This window comes from Pezoporus occidentalis, unplaced genomic scaffold, assembly GCF_034315485.1.
Source record: "Pezoporus occidentalis ecotype Australia unplaced genomic scaffold, CSIRO_AGI_Poc_V1 ctg77, whole genome shotgun sequence".
NCBI lineage: Eukaryota > Metazoa > Chordata > Aves > Psittaciformes > Psittacidae > Pezoporus > Pezoporus occidentalis.
In genome coordinates this window covers 3,127,638-3,144,179 of record NW_026916126.1, presented here as the reverse complement: position 1 = coordinate 3,144,179, position 16,542 = coordinate 3,127,638, and the positions used below count along the sequence as shown (strand labels likewise).

Genomic DNA, 16,542 nt, shown 5'->3' with positions numbered 1-16,542 from the left:
AGAAGAGGCGGGAGCCGCGCGGGTTTCACGAAGTTGCGCTCGTCGCTCCCCGGCAGCACTGCGGGTTGGGGCTCGCTGCCGAAGCCCTGCTCATGCTGTTGGGGCACTTGTGGCTGCGCAGGAAGACGAGAGCGGCCGCTGTCAGCGGCAGCCAGCACGGGAGCTCCGGCACTGCGGAAGGGAAGCGGGGCAAAGAGGAGGAAGGGCCCGGCAAGGCAGAGCGCAGCCGCACGCCGCGTCCAGCCCGCTCTTCGGCTCGGTGTCTCAGAGGACGGAGGGGACGGCGGGGACTTTCTCGGCGTTCTCTGAGCGCTTCCCGAGAGCAGCTTCATGACGGGGCTGCACACAGCCGTGGGAGCGCGCAGTGCTTCCAAGAGAGCGCTTGGATGTGTAGGACTTAAGGGTCATTTTGCTAGACATAGATAAGGTAGCTAGGAGTTGTTTCCTGTATAAATTAGGATTAGGCTCTTCAGTAGCAGTATACCTGCATGCGGTAAGGACTGCAGCGGAGCTGGCTCTCAGGCATTCAGCTCAACCAGTGTCCTTCAGAAGATTTGGATGCAAGGCAACTCGCAGCGGAGACCTCTGCGAACAGTGTGAGACGGACCACAAAAATGCCAATAAATTAAGACATGATCAAGGAGACGTGTACCTGTTGTCATGCCTCTGGTTTTGGCCTGCTGTTCAGGAGACCTAACCCAGCAGCAGCTGTCAGGCTAGTCCCCTTCTGACGCTACACTGAGATTTTACTGCCGGCTCTTTACCGCGTGTACACCCACTGAAACCTCAGTAGCTGCAGAAGCTACTTAAATAGCTCAGATTCCCAGAGGGATTCAGCGTGTTTTACCTGTCCCTATTCCTGACGCTGGGGGTTTGAAATACTCCAGCGCAAGCAGGATTAAATTCTTTCCTTCTGGCTTTTAGGCGTTCTTCACAATAATTGAAATTGCCCAGATCTGCAGGAACTTGGGGTCAGTTGGCAGTTAATTGCAAGGCACTGCCTCAGGGAGTGAGATTTTCTTGTATGGGATTCCTGGGAGGAAAGCTCCGGCCGGCTGGCCGGCTGCAGAGGAAAGTGGAAGCACCTCCGTCTGCTTCCCTGAGGTGGACGGCAAGCAAAGGGGAGGTAACACACAGCAGGACAGGCACAAGGCTCAGCTCCAGGTAACTTATAGGAGGCATTTGTAAGAGGGCAGCAAATGCCAGCACATGAATCCCACAGTTACCATAGAATCGTAGAATCCTAGAATCGTTAGGGTTGGAAAGGACCTTAAGATCATCAAGTTCCACCCCCCTTGCCATGGGCAGGGACACCTCACACTAAACCATCTCACCCAAGGCCTCGTCCAACCCACTGCCAGGGATGGAGCATTCATAACCTACCTGGGCAACCTATTCCAGTGCCTCACCACCCTAACAGGAAAGAATTTCCTTCTTGTATCCAACCTAAACTTCCCCTGTTTAAGTTTTAACCCGTTACCCCTTGTCCTGTCACTACAGTCTCTAATGAAGAGTCCCTCTCCAGCATCCCTATAGGCCCCCTTCAGATACTGGAAGGCTGCTATGAGTTCTCCACGCAGCCTTCTCTTCTCCAGGCTGAACAGCCCCAACTTCCTCAGCCTGTCTTCATACAGGAGGTGCTCCAGTCCCCTGATCATCCTCGTGGCCCTCCTCTGGACTTGTTCCAACAGTTCCATGTCCTTTTTATGTTGAGGACACCAGAACTGCACACTATACTTCAAGTGAGGTCTCACGAGAGCAGAGTAAAGGGAGGATCACCTCCTTTGCCCTGCTGGTCACACTCCTTTTGATGCAGCCCAGGATTCAGTTGGCTTTCTGGGCTGCAAGCGCACACTGCCTGCTGGTGTTCAGTTTCTCATCAACGCCCCCAAGTCCTTCTCTGCAGGGCTGCTCTGAATCTCTTCTCTGCCCAACCTGTAGCTGTGCCTGAGATGGCTCCGACCCAGGTGTAGGACCTTGCACTTGGCATGGTTAAACTTCATGAGGTTGGCATCAGCCCACCTCACAAGCGTGTCAAGGTCCCTCTGGATGGCATTCCTTCCCTCCAGCGTATCAACAGAACCACACAGCTTGGTGTCATCGGCAAACTCGCTGAGGGCACACTCAATCCCACTGTCCGTGTCACCGACGAAGATGTTGAACAAGACCGGTCCCAACACCGATCCCTGAGGGACACCACTCGTTACTGGTCTCCAGCCGGACATTGAGCCATTGACCACAACTCTTTGTGTGCAGCCATCCAGCCAGTTCTTTATCCACCGAGTGGTCCATCCATCAAATTGATGTCTCTCCAATTCACAGACAAGGATGTCGTGTGGGACAGTGTCGAACACTTTGCACAAGTCCAGGTAGATGACATCAACTGCTCTACCCCTGTCCATCAGTTCCGTAGCCCCATCACAGAAGGCCACCAGATTGGTCAGGCAGGATTTCCCCTTAGTGAAGCCATGCTGGCTGTCACCAAGCATCTTGCTATTTTTCATGTGCCTTAGCATGCCTTCCAGGAGAATCTGCTCCAAGATTTTGCCAGGCACAGAGGTGAGACTGACTGGTCTGTAATTCCCTGGGTCATCCATTTTCCCCTTCTTGAAAATGGGGGTTATATTTCCCTTTTCCAGTCATTGGGAACTTCACCTGACTGCCATGATTTTTCAAATATGATGGCCAGCGGCTTCGCAACTCCATTTGCCAGCTCCTTCAGGACCCGCAGATGGATCTCATCAGGACCCATGGACTTGTGCACATTCAGATTTTTAAGATGGTCTCGAGCAGGTTCTTCTCCTACAGTGGGTACAAGGTCTTCATTCTCACAGTCCCTGCGTCTGCCTTCCAGGACTTGGGTGGTGTGGTCAGAGCCTTTGCCAGTGAAGACCAAGGCAAAGAAGTCATTCAGAACCTCAGCCTTCTCCAAATCCTGTGTAGCCAGTTCCCCTGAGAGCTTCCTGAGGGGCCTACGTTGTCCCTGGCCTGTTTTTTATTTGCTATGTACCTGTAGAATCCCTTCCTGTTATCTTTAATACCTCTAGCTAAGTTTAATTCTACCTGTGCCTTAGCTTTCCTAACCTGATCCCTTGCTTCCCAGACAACATCCCTGTACTCTTCCCAGGCCACCTGTCCTTGCTTCCACTTTTTAGAAGCCTCTTTTTTCAGCTGAATTTTCCTCAGCAGCTCCTTATCCATCCAAGGAGGCCTCCTGGCCCTCCTGCTGCACTTCCTTCTGGTTGGGATGCAACACTCCTGAGGTTGTAGCAGGCGATCCTTGAATATCAACCGGCAGTCTTGGGCCCCCCTGCCCTCTAGGGCTGTATCCCATGGAACCTTGCTAAGCAGGTTCCTGAAGAGGCCAAAGTCTGCTCTTTTGAAGTCCAGAGCAGTGAGCTTGCTGCACGCTCTTCTCACTGTCCTGAGGATCTCAAATTCAAGCTTCTCATGATCGCTGCATCCAAGGCTGCCCTGGAGCATCACATTTCCAACGAGCCCTTCCCTGTTGGTGAGCACGAGGTCAAGCATGGCACCTCTCCTTGTCAGCTCCTCTATTACTTGCAGAAGGAAGTTGTCTTCCACACAGTCAAGGAACCTCCTGGATTGCTTGTGCCTGGCCGTACCGTCCTTCCAACAGATGTCAGGGTGGTTGAAGTCACCCATGAGAACAAGGACCTGTGAGTGTGAGGCTTCTTTTCCTATCTGTCTAGAGAGTGCTTCATCCGCAGGTTCTCCTTGATCAGGCGGTCTGGAACAGATCCCCACAGTAATGTCTCCCATTGCTGTTCTCCTTTTAACCCTGACCCAGAAGCTCTCTGTTGACTCCTCACCTGTCCCCAGGCAGAGTTCCATACTCTCCAGCCTATCCCTAACATAAAGGGCAACTCCCCCTCCCCGCCTGCCAGGCCTGTCTTTTCTAAAGAGCCTGTAACCTTCCATTCCAACACTCCAGTCATAGGAGCCATCCCACCATGTTTCTGTGATGCCTGTTATATCATACCCCCGTAGACATGCACACATCTCTAATTCCTCCTGTTTGCTCCCCATGCTAGGGGCATTTGTATAGAGGCATCTGAGCCGAGCTCCAACTGAAGCCTGCTCATTGGCTGGAACGGCTGGAATATATCCACATTGCTCCAAGCATTTATTATAGGTTCTGGCAACTGACTGGGTGTGTTGGGATGGAATGATGCCCCCCTCCCCCAACACATCTAGTTTAAAGCCTCCTTGACCAGTCTGGCAAGCCTCCTAACAAAACCACTCTTCCCCTTCTTTCATCAGACCAGCTCCACCAGCCCCCAGTAGACCTGGCCTACAAACTTGGGTCCCGTGCTCAAGACACCCAAACCCCTGACTATGACACCACCCTTTTAACCAGTTATTAACCTACCCAATCCTCCCGGCTTTTTTTAGGTCCTCCCCTGTATCCTGGAGAATTGATGAAAAGACCACCTGAGCTCCAGAGTCCCTAACCACCTCTCCCAGGGCTCTGTAGTCCTTCTTTATGTTCCCCAGGCTACTACTATCTATATCCCTAGGACCCACATGTATCACCAGGAGTGGGTAATAGTCAGTGGGACTTACTAGAGCAGGCAGCCTCCCTGCAACATCCCTGATCCGTGCCCCTGGTAGGCAACAGGCGAGTTGACAGGCTGACAGACAAGTGCTTCTGTCCCTTTCAAAGTAGAGTCCCCTACTACTACGACCCGCCGCTTTTTCCTGGCAGCACCAGTAGAGATCTTCTTTACCAGTGCATCAGCCAGCTGTTTCTGGCGTGTGTTTCCTCATTAGCTGCCTGCAGGACAGCAAAGTGGTTCTGTGTGGGGACAACAGATTTAGGAGGAAACCCTTTGCTTTTAATTGTCCTTTTCCTCTTTTTTTGTTGTTTTTTTTTGTCACTGATTCCCACTTCCCAGGTTAACGGCCTCCTTCTTTCCTTCATGATCTAGAGGGGAAGCTCGAGGCCCCTGCACAGTTTGGTCCAGGAGCAAGCATTCCTGCTTCCTCAGCTTCTCTGACATCTCGCAGTCTATTAACAGCATCCCGCAGCTCAGCCCCTGCTGCAGGAGGCCCCCCACCAGGGAGCACCGAGTGCAGCCCTGCCCATGGCGCACCCTCCCCTCACCAGACCAGTGCAGGCACTCTCTACACCCCGAGCTCTGCACTGCAGCCTCCCCTCTCATCGGCTCTGTCTGGGTGCCTACACTGGCCACTGCCGGGGCAGCCAGAGCAGAGCTCCCAGACCAGGCCCTGGTCATACAACGGGTGCTCACCATCCCGCTTGAACTGCCCGCGCGAACTGCTGCGCAAACTGCCTCTACGTGCTGCTGGTTGCTCGCGCTCCCTGGGGCAGGTTTTTAACCAGTCAGGACCATGCCTGGGAACTTCCACTTAACTGAGGGAAGAGACATAGCACCAAGGCAAAAAAAAAAAAACAAAACAAAACAACTCAAACATTTAGGAAAGGAAATGGTATTTTATTGAAAAAAAAATTACATTTCACTTATACACCATGAAAATACTGAGTTGTGTGTTATTTTCATAAGAAGAGGTCAAGACTTTCACAAGAAAACCACATTCTTTATTACAATGTTATTACACAAGATGAGGCTCTGGTGGCATCTGCACTGGGCGTTTTCACTAAACAGTAGAGCGGGACTAAATGCGCCTTGGGGAAAAACCCTAAATATTGGCCTCTTCCAGATGCTACCCCATTGAAGACATGGCACCCATTTGGTCAATATGGAATTATTTCTGAATTAGAGACAAATCTCAAGATTTACTCACTTGGATTTTGGGCAAATTCACGGCTAGCCCTCCCCTCCATTTTATCAGTCTGGATTTGTATTTCCCATTCAGCCAGCTAAAAGCATATCAAAACAGCATATAGACTGTCCCCCTCCCATCTTCCAGAAAGAAAACAATACTGAAGGGGATATATTACACAAACAATCACGAACAGCAAAGGGCAAGATCACTGGATGCTGCTAAATTCTCTGGTGTTTCCACCCAGCATTGCGTCTCCAGCAACAACCCCTGCAGTTTTCTTCCCTAGCAAGGCTTATATTCACGTATGGCACATATTAGGCACGTGAACACGTGCTGTACTAAATACAGCCCACAGGACAGGAGTACCTGTCTGCAGGTGGTATCCAACAACAGGGCCATTTGTTTGAAGCTGCTGTGCTTCAAGCCAGCTGTGACAGGCTCTATCACATCACTTGGCAAGGGCTCTTCTGAAAAACCCTTAGGAACTAGAGACCTTCAGTATGGCAAGATTTGAAAATCTGTAGGCAAAAAAAGAAATACTAATGCCACTTAAATTCCTTATTTATTTACCTATTTATGTGATTTCTTTCTTCCTTAAAGGGTCCAGGAAGGAAAAGAGCTAGACCTGGCCAATTCTGACACCATGCAAATGCTTTGAAAGTGGATTTGAAGCTTTCTCCACCTGGATCTTCCTACTAAGTTCCCTACTGAGATAACTGCTTTATTCTGTGCTATTTTCTACACTGCATGAGCATCGCAGAGATCATTAAGAACAGTCACACAAACTCTTTTAGTACCATAATGTTTTTGCAATACAAGGGATGGGCTGGATTGAGAACACCAAATTCTGATTATTAAGCCTGCAGCTCTTTTTGCAAGTACTCATCTGGCAAAGTCTTCTTTTACCACTCACAGTGCAGCTTTGCCATTGAGTTCTGCTTATCCAGCATCTATCTCACTGCCAGGAAAGGAGGCAACCCCATGCTCCCTCATTTGTCTATCTGCACATTCCCAACCACCCCCTAGCAGCAGCACAAGCGCTCCCAGGATGAGGTAGGGAACTAAAGGAGATGAAAGCTTGCTGGAGGGGGAAGGGGGGGGGGGAATGGGCAGGGGGAAGGTGGCTGGATAAATTTCCCATTTGTCTTAGCTCCTTCTCTTCACTTGTTATGGGACAGGCAAGTACCAGGGAAAGCACAAGTGATGGGAAAGGAAAGCTAGGGCAGGGCAGGGTTTTATGGTGTAGCTGAGCTGAACAGGTCAAATCTATCATAGCAGCCAGTAGTTCTCTACCTTTCTTTTCCAAAGAACAAGAGTCAAGCCTAAACCACCTGAAGAACTCACTTTTAGAGTCTCGTACTCCACGGCCTACAAATGAAGTCTAGGCAAACTACATGGCTAAGCTAGGTTCCTGCAACAGGGAGAATGAATACCCTACTGCCTTACACTGCTGCCAGGAAAGTGGTGTGCTGTTCAGCGCATGCTTTAAAGCGCAGAGCTGTGCTAAACCAGAGCTTTAGCGCAGTATTTCAACATAAACAGCCCAACAACTTCATGGAGAGCTCATCTCCCACTTGCTCAATTACTCTTCGGAATTTCCTCAAAGGAAGGTGCAGGCAACAACAGTCACTGCTACCACCACAGGTACGCTGCACCCGCTGACTCCCAGGGGAAGAAAAGCCAGGCACAGCGAAGCATGCAATGCATGGCTGCTCCCTTCCATAGCCTCTCATCTCCACAATGCATTATTAATCTCAACGCTATTTTTCTCACTAACTCAGCAAAGCAGAACTTTTCTTTTAACATATCCAGAGCTCAGGAACTCTGGAGGGAAGAAACAAGTTTTGTTCCAGTCTCTTGGCCTGTCCATTTATATGTTGCTATCAAGCACTTGTAAGGTCCCCAAGTCTTACTTAGAATCACAGAATAGTTAGGGTTGGAAAGGACCTTAAGATCATCTAGTTCCGAAGCCCCTGCCAAGGGCAGAGACACTTCACACTAAACCACGTCATCCAAGGCTCTGTCCAACCTGGCCTTGAACAGCGCCAGGGATGGAGCATTCACAGCTTCCTTGGCCAACCCATTCCAGTGCCTCACCACCCTTACAGTAAAGAATTTCCTCCTTATATCCAATCTAAACTTCCCCTGTTTAAGTTTTAACCCATTACCCCTTGTCCTATCACTACAGTCCCTAATGAAGAGTCCCTCTCCAGCATCCCTATAGGCCCCCTTCAGATACTGGAAGGCTGCTATGAGGTCTCCACACAGCCTTCTCTTCTCCAGGCTGAACAGCCCCAACTTTCTCAGCCTGTCTTCATACGGGAGGTGCTCCAGTCCCCTGATCATCCTCGTGGCCCTTCTCTGGACTTGTTCCAACAGTTCCATGTCCTTTTTATGTTGAGGACACCAGAACTGCACACAATACTCCAGGTGAGGTCTCACAAGAGCAGAGTAGAGGGGCAGGATCACCTCCTTCGACCTGCTGGTCACGCTCCTTTTGGTGCAGCCCAGGATACAGTTGGCTTTCTGGGCTGCAAGTGCACACTGAAGCCAGCTCATGTTCAGTTTCTCATCGATCAATGTTGCAGAATGGCTCCAAGAGCAAGGCCATGGATCCTTAGAGGCCTTGTGCGAGCAAAGCAAGGTGTAGGCCTCACAGGTAACCGGATACCAGGTGTGGGAGGAGAATGTGAAGGAAGCTGTGTAGAACTGACCAATACTGTTGTGACTAGTAGGTGTGGCTAAACACCACGCCGATATAAGCGAACTGCGCCACAAATAAAGTAGAAGCTTGCTTATCACCCATACTGGGTTGGCCTGTCTTGCTTCTCCTCGCCGCTAACAGATCAACACCCCCAAGTCCTTCTCCGCAGGGCTGCTCTGAATCTCTCCTCTGCCCAACCTGTAGCTGTGCCTGGGATTGCTCCGACCCAGGTGTAGGACCTTGCACTTGGCATGGTTAAACTTCATGAGGTTGGCATCAGCCCACCCCACAAGTGTGTCAAGGTCCCTCTGGATGGCATTCCTTCCCTCCAGCGTATCAACCAAACCACACAGCTTGGTGTCATCAGCAAACTCGCTGAGGGCGCACTCAATCCCACTGTCCATGTCACCGACAACGATGTTGAACAAGACCGGTTCCAACACTGATCCCTGAGGGACACCACTCGTTACTGGTCTCCAGCCGGACATTGAGCCACTGACCACAACTCCTTTTGTGCAGCCATCCAGCCAGTTCTTTATCCACCGAGTGGTCCATCCATCAAATTGATGTCTCTCCAATTTTGAGACTAGGATGTTAATTAAATAAACAGATCCCTCATCACATACTTTTAACCTGCCCTAGATGTATTTGATATTTTATTCCAGTGCAAAATCTAAATTTCAGGTTTATGCCACAAACCTCACCTGATTTTATAATGGATAGGGTAGCAATATTTAGGGTTTTCTTTTTAAACAATGGCATCTACCATCCTATTGCCCCTCTCTACAATCAAGCGCACAAGCTTTACTGCAGAAAGAATACGATTCGTAACTGCCAACCAGAAAAATACACAAACACTACAAAAGCCTACACTTTCATCAGAAATTAAATCATTTGCTACTACACAGAACTGCACTGGTTTTCTGTCATAAACGTCATTAAATTGCTACAAACACCTCGAAGACAATCATTAAGATGTGTAAACATATAGCAGGTCTACGTGGTCAGTACAAAGCACCACACAAAGTACATAGAAAGTCTGCTCATAAATACTTTTTTAACAATTTAGCACTAGAAAAATATTACTTTAAAAGGCATCTTTTATTAAGTTATTCAGTTTGTCCAGGGCTGCTGGGGTTGTTCTATCCCTACTATATTACAGCCACCTGACTCTCTCTCCAAATCATTTTACTTTTCTGGAAGAAAAGGCTACATGTGGCTGGGATCCAAAGCTTAAGTACAATCTATAAAAATATAATTCTTTTAAGACCTTCTGCTCACATCCTGAAGGCCTGCTCAGCCAGCCCCCAAATTCTTTTTCCCACCCCCACCACACTGCAAATAAAAGCTTCGAAATACATACATACACACACAGAGTACATGTGTTACACTCTTCTACACAGAGATTTTTCTAAATAGCAGTGCAACCACAGGGCAATAGGTAAGTACACATGATTTCAGTGGTAACATATGGCATAGCCTTCTCATGTTGCTGGTTTTCTTTGTTTGAATAATGTGCTGCCTTATTCACTGCTTTGCAAATAGTGGATTTATTAGTATTATTTGCACTGCGGAGGCACCAAGTTAGGAATGTGTTCTTATTTAAGAGCAGCCTTGGGAGCATCATATTTGCCTCAAGGTTCATTGCTGCTGCAGCAGTGACACCACCAAACTGGTGGCTGGTAGTTCTATTTCTGGTATCCAGTACTGGTTTCCCTGGTAAAGCTCATGAGAGCTTTCCTAGACTGTCGAAAGCCAAACTACTTTGTTTCCTTCTGGAAAATGTGAGAACCTAGCTTGGGCTCTCCTGAAAAAACATGCTGATAAAGCAGCTCCCTTCCATTCTGCATTCAACGCTCTTCGCTGGGTCCCTAGGGCATACTCCTCCAGTTTCTGATTTAACCTCATAGATCTACCTGAAATCTGCTCCTGCATGCATGTATAAACTTGCTGCTTTACTCATTTGAAAGAGAAGAGGTATTTTTAGGGCTGGGATTGAACAGTTTCCATGGTTGGGTATGTGTCTTCAGAGGACATGTTTTAGAAAGCTACAAAACTGTTTAGCAGTAGGATCTCCCTAGAAGCAAATACCTTTCACAAAGAATAACCTTATCCTGTGATTCTAACAGGAGATGAATGACTAGTCTATGAGCTAGTACAGCTGCAATGAGATGCAAAAAACAGTTGTGTTTTGATTTATGAAGAAATAATTTTGGCTGAAGAGTGACCAAAATTTGAAATGCTTCTCAGCTTCTAGACTACTCTTTTAAACAGGCAAGGGCTTTTACTCAGGAGAGGTGGTTTTGTTTAGTACAAATATAAGCCAAACTTCTCCAGTGGGTGTAAGCATAATGAGGTAGCACCTTCTCCAATACCCAGTGCTCTCGTTAAACTAGGTACCTGCTCTCTTCCTCATGCAAAATGCTGCCCTAGCAGAAGACAGTATAAAGTGCTGACAGAAGCACTTGCTCTGACATGCAAGAACAACTGTTTCCTAATGTACAGCCTTGTAAGCTCTAACTTACGCAGTAAGACAAAAATTCCACGAAGGGGAGTGCAGCTAAGCACTGCATGAGAAACAGACCTAAAAATGAGTTACGTTTCGTGTCCCAAGCCCCTCTTCTCACCTTGTACGTAGGAATAAAGAGCACAACGCAGAAATCCTACACATGCAAGTAAGAGGCATACAAGAGCAGTGGTGCAGAACGCCAGCAGTTGTCTTCCCATGACATTTCTTAACAAAAAACAACAAACCAACAACTAAGACAAGAAGGATGTTACTCACTTCCTCATAGCTGCTGTCTTACAATGAGATGATTACAGCACTCAAATGTGTGCTCCTTCATCAAGTACCCTTTCTCTATACTAGGATATAAGTAAGGAGACCTTTAATTACATCCACTTTATTCAGCAAGACTATCGAACTGTTCTTGTTCCGTTTAGTTCTGAAATTATTCACATATGCAAAAATAGGATCTAACACTTTGTGTGTGCACAGTATATTAAATGTAGATGCTTTTATTACAATCTTCCTTGCCACATATTTTAAAATAAAATAAATCAATACAATCACCATAACAGTCTTGGACAACAAATTAACACCATCCAATCAGGACACAGTTAAGATAATCAAAAAGGCAGTACGAGTAGCTGGAAACCTTGGTCCTCTGATTTTCCTGTATAACATATTGACTATAGATTTCTTCCATTTATGAGAAAAATCAGCAAACAAAACGTTAACAATTTATACAGATTTCTTAAATATCTATATAGAGTGTGAATAGCACTGATTGTAGCACAATGTCTTTATGCACTTCTCCCAAAGAGGTATGTGGGAATTTTAAGCATGTAGAGACTAATACAGGCCCAGAATAGAGTAGATCTTTTGTAAACAACTTTTGGTCTCTCCTGCATGATGGCTCCACAAATGAATGCACTTGGGAATAATCAAAATGGCTGACCACATACACTGCAAAATTCATTCCAGAAAAAACAGATCCAACATAAATTACTTCCAGTGTGTGAAAGAACGGTGGGGAAGTCGACTGGACACAAACAAAAAGCATTCATCACTCCCATGCATACGTGTACGCATTAGAAGACTCTCTTGCTGCTAACTTCACACGTACGCATGGGAGTATGTGTGGCAGTGAAGTCAACAGTCCCTAACTGGTTAATGCTGGACTGGTGGCCTACAGACACCTTTCATGCTGTTAGGATGGTCACGGAAGATTATCCAGTAGTTATTGATTGTTAAGAGATGTTAAGCCTAATTCTTCACTGAAGACATAAACCCAACCTAATTTAGATCAGGTCAGTGAGAGTTTAAAACAGGTATCACATGAGCAAATCCCAGAGACTTAAGCAGAAGAAGCTAACAGCCCATTGCTACAGAATCCAGCTACTTCAAAATATGAATGCTTGCTAATTGAGTGCACTAGTATTTTATTTTTTTTCTTACTATGGATATGTCACAGTTTCTAGGGAAGGTGTGAATTACTGAACTGATTCATAGTGGGAAAAGACCACACCTGAAAGGTAGAAGCTGCTCCAACAAACATACAGATTTTTATGTCAAGATGACAGTTCATTATGGTTTACAGATAAAACATTGTTTGCAAGGTAGCTTTAGGTTCTGTAAATCCCAAGCTTCCTTATTTCAGAGAAAGCCAGCCCTTGCCTTTCTCTCACTTCCCTTGTGAAAGTCTACTTTTTTTTCAGTGGTAAGAGAAATTGTGTTGTCTCACACTTACTAAATGGGCTTTCTGTAGCACATGCTCACAACAGGAAAGGTTTCTTTGACAGCGATTACTTACTGCTTCTTACAAAAAAAATTAAAAAGCCAGTTTTGAGCTTCTCTCTCCTGTTGATCCGCTGATGTGAAGAACTGGAAATCTACATTTTGCACTGCACTAGAGCAGGGATGGCCACCATATGACCCTCAATTTGGCCCCATGCAACTCCCAAGACGGCAATGAAGTTATTTCAGGGAGTGCTGGGCATTTCACAGCTCTGGCTATAGGAAAACAGTACAGCAGGATCCACTTCCTGGGTCATACATTCCAGGCAGGTAAGGGTGTCAAGCATAATGCCACAAATTCAACCATGATATGTACAGACAGGGAAGTTCAGCATATTGATCCCTTCTTCCCAAGAGTATGGTAGGGATTATATGCTTCCACATGAAATAAGTCTAATTTTAAAAGATAAATAAACTCACAATTATGTTTGGAATATGGCGTGCAAGACTTCTTTAATCAATGCTATAAACAGTTAAAATCCTTTTGTGTTCAACTGCTGGAATGCATCACCAGCAACAATATTTAAGTACCTTTGCTGTATTCAACTATCAAAAAAGGCAACTGCATTCCTGGCACAACTGCCCAAGCAAAAAGCAGCATACCTAAAAAGGGGGCAAATTATTAATGCTGAGCTATCTCCTAGCATGTCTGGAAGTTCGTGTCTCAGGAAGAAATAAACTATTTGCATTAATTTAAAAATACAGCGCTGCAGAGAAAGGCAATTTGTTGTACTTCACAGAATCACAGAATGGTTGAGGCTGGAAGTGACCTCTGGAGATCATCTAGTCCAATCCCACTGCACAAGCAAGGTCAAGTACAGCAGGTTGCTCTGGGACATGTTCAGTCAGGTTTTGAGTATTTCCAAGGGTGGAGACTCTACAAGCTCTCTGGGCAACCTGTGCCGGTGTTCTATCATAGTGATTTATATTTTTTTAATGTTTAAATGTAATTTCCTGTATTTCAATTTGTGCCCATTGCCTCTTACTCTTTTGCTGGGCACCAGCAAGAAGAGCCTGGTTCCTTCTTCTTCACCTCTTCCCATAAGATATTTATACATACTGTCAAGATAGTTTATGTCTTTTTCCATGCTGGCTACCAGCCATGAGCTCATAGAATCATAGTATCAACCAGGTTGGAAAAGACCTTTAAGATCATCCAGTCCAACCCTTACCCTAGCATCTCTATTACTGACTGATAATTTTAGCAACTGTTCACATCCCTGATATTATTATTGCTAGAAAGTTATTTTATGGCAGTGGTTACTAAAAACTGTGGCAGTAGAGTCACATTCTGTAGGCTGTTTCTGGTGGGGTTTCCACCCTCCTTAAAAGTCTCACAACATACGAATTTATTTTTTTTTTTTAATGTCAAATGCATGAGAGAAAAAAATTATTATTCATTGTTGTGACTGAAAGCCTAAAGTTTGCCTCTTACATTTACTGCAAAACGTGTTCATCTCTTAAATTTCATTTGCTTCATGAAATGAAAAATATGGGGGATTTCAAAATTATTATTAATTATGAAATATTACTAGATAAAAAAGAATCTGTTAAGCCAAAAATTCACCTTAAGGATAAATTACTCTTCTACTAGGTGAAACCAATTAACTTTTTCAATGGCAGAAAATCCACAAAAATAGTTGGATAAATGAAGACTTCAGTGGCCAAAGCAATCTCCGAACCAGCTCTTCTGGGGACTCCCCAGGTATGCAGGTGACACTATCTGTTAGGCAGGTGTGATGAGGAAGATACAGGAAAAGTTATCTTGGAGATACCCAACAGTGAGTTTCCTGAGCATACTCGAGTAATCAAGTTAAAATTAGTCCTTTCCACTAATACAAATTTGCTTCATGTCACTGGAAATAGAAATGCAATTTTAATCTCCCTATACATCTTAAACAAATAAAGCTCATCAACTGAATTTGGTTTTAACATCACACTAGACCTCATCTCGGGAAAAGCAAGAACCTCAGTTTCATTCAGAAATCATATAGAAGTACAAGTGGTCAGTACTGTCAGCGTATCTGCCCTACTTGTGTAGTACGTGCGTGTGATGTATAGGATGCTGAAATTATTAAGAATCCAATTTTGAAACCTTATGAAGCAGAATTTTGAAATAAAGATGCATTAATAATAATGCATTTCTGTCATCTCTAATCAGTGTAGGCTGCAGAGACATTATGAACAAATTAATATTGTATGTTTTACTGCATCTGGTAAACATACATAGTTTAGTAAGGTTTAGTAAATCACAAATACTACTTTTACAACATTGCTTCATTGATAAGCCTGCCCATACTGCTCACTACTGTTAAATGGAAGTGCCCTGGGCAGTTTGTAAATGCATCTGTCCATGAAGAACAAACTAGGGAAGCCAGCTTTCAGGGCAAGAGCTGCTTTCTCTTTTGTCCTTACAGATTGTTTGTCCTTAGTTAAAAATAAACAAAGAATCAAACCTGGCCTCAGAGGCAGAACTACAAACTTCTAATCAGTGCTACTGAATTCATATTAATGAAGATGTTTCTGGAGCAGCTTTTGGAAGAAAATCATGTGGGTGCCCATAGACATCAGAAATAAGCAGCCAGTACCTGCAAAAACCGAAACTGTGCAGCTCTTCATAGACAAGAAACAGGAGCAGTTATCAGTAATGTGAATGACTCCTCAAGGTCACTTCAGAGAACTTAAATGCCAAACATCTTCAAAGTACTCCTACACACAATCAGAACTTTATGTGTAGTTTTAACCCTGCTTAGTTTCATAGCAGCTGAGATACTGAATACCAGAGTAGGTAACCAGATACCTCCAGGAAAAGCGAGCATGGAGCCAGCTCCATTGGCCCTGGATGCCATCTTGAAAAATATTTTCCAGTCAGTCAAGCATTCCATTAGCAAATTCACATCTAAAGTCTTTGGCAAGGCAGGAACATTGTGAACATTGTACTCTCTTGCCCTGGGTAATTACACAGACCACATGAATTTGACAGCCATTTTGATGCCCGGCAATATGCTTCAATGCACACCAACTTGTTTTTAAAACTGAGCAAGGCCAGCACATATGTTTGAGAGTGGATATCTGCCTATGCTGGGCACTATTTCATGAAAGTCAGATTTCTGTCACAGATCTAAGGCAAATATTACAATTTACAGGAAAGAAATGAGGACATCAATACATTGTGCGTTATTGGAGACATACAACCTTTATAACACTGTGGCTTTCACTATGATCTCTGGGTTTTCTATGTCTTTTTTGCTTTGGACCATCCTCAGTTCCAGCTGGGCTGAGTTTGGTTTGTTTCCTTCTCCAGCTTGTGCTAGAAAGAGTACATCAGAATGTCATTAAAGATAGCAGTATAAAAAGAGAACAAACTACATTGTTCTGTTACCCCCCCTCCCCAGTCTCTCTTACTACCCCTTAGCTTCTAAGGTGGAAGATCCAGGTCAGCACTGTGATTTCCTATCACCCCTGTTCTGTACCACTCTCCAGGAAAGAAACACAGCTCTGCCATTAATTAGAAAGTGACACAGCCATGCTCCAGGAACCAAGAGATCTGTACCTCTTTAGGAATTGAAAGGCATGGGAACTCCAAGGAGAGAGAAGACAAGGCAAAAAAAAAAAAAATCTCAAAAAAAAAAAAAATCACTTCTTACATGGCCAACACAGCAAACAGACAGTTTATTATTAGATGATAATCCCTTCTCAATACTAAACACATGCACTCCAAGGGAAAGTAAGTGAGCTACACGTAAAACAGAGAGCAAAACACTTA

The 16,542-nt window shown here is 45.3% G+C and overlaps 2 protein-coding genes across 3 annotated transcripts in view; one reads left to right on the top strand and one right to left on the bottom strand.

Moving 5' to 3' along the window:
- LOC134155374 (uncharacterized) overlaps positions 1–16,542 on the top strand; it is a 422,006-nt gene that overhangs the window by 383,981 nt on the left and 21,483 nt on the right. The window lies entirely within an intron of this gene.
- Positions 15,947–16,542, bottom strand: part of PDXK (pyridoxal kinase) — a 52,007-nt gene continuing 51,411 nt past the window's right edge. For both annotated transcript variants that reach the window (XM_062602510.1, XM_062602512.1), the window contains exon 11: positions 15,947–16,086. In XM_062602510.1, coding sequence (XP_062458494.1) covers positions 15,974–16,086 — 113 coding nt within the window. In that variant the 3' untranslated portion in view covers positions 15,947–15,973. The remainder of the gene's footprint in view (positions 16,087–16,542) is intronic.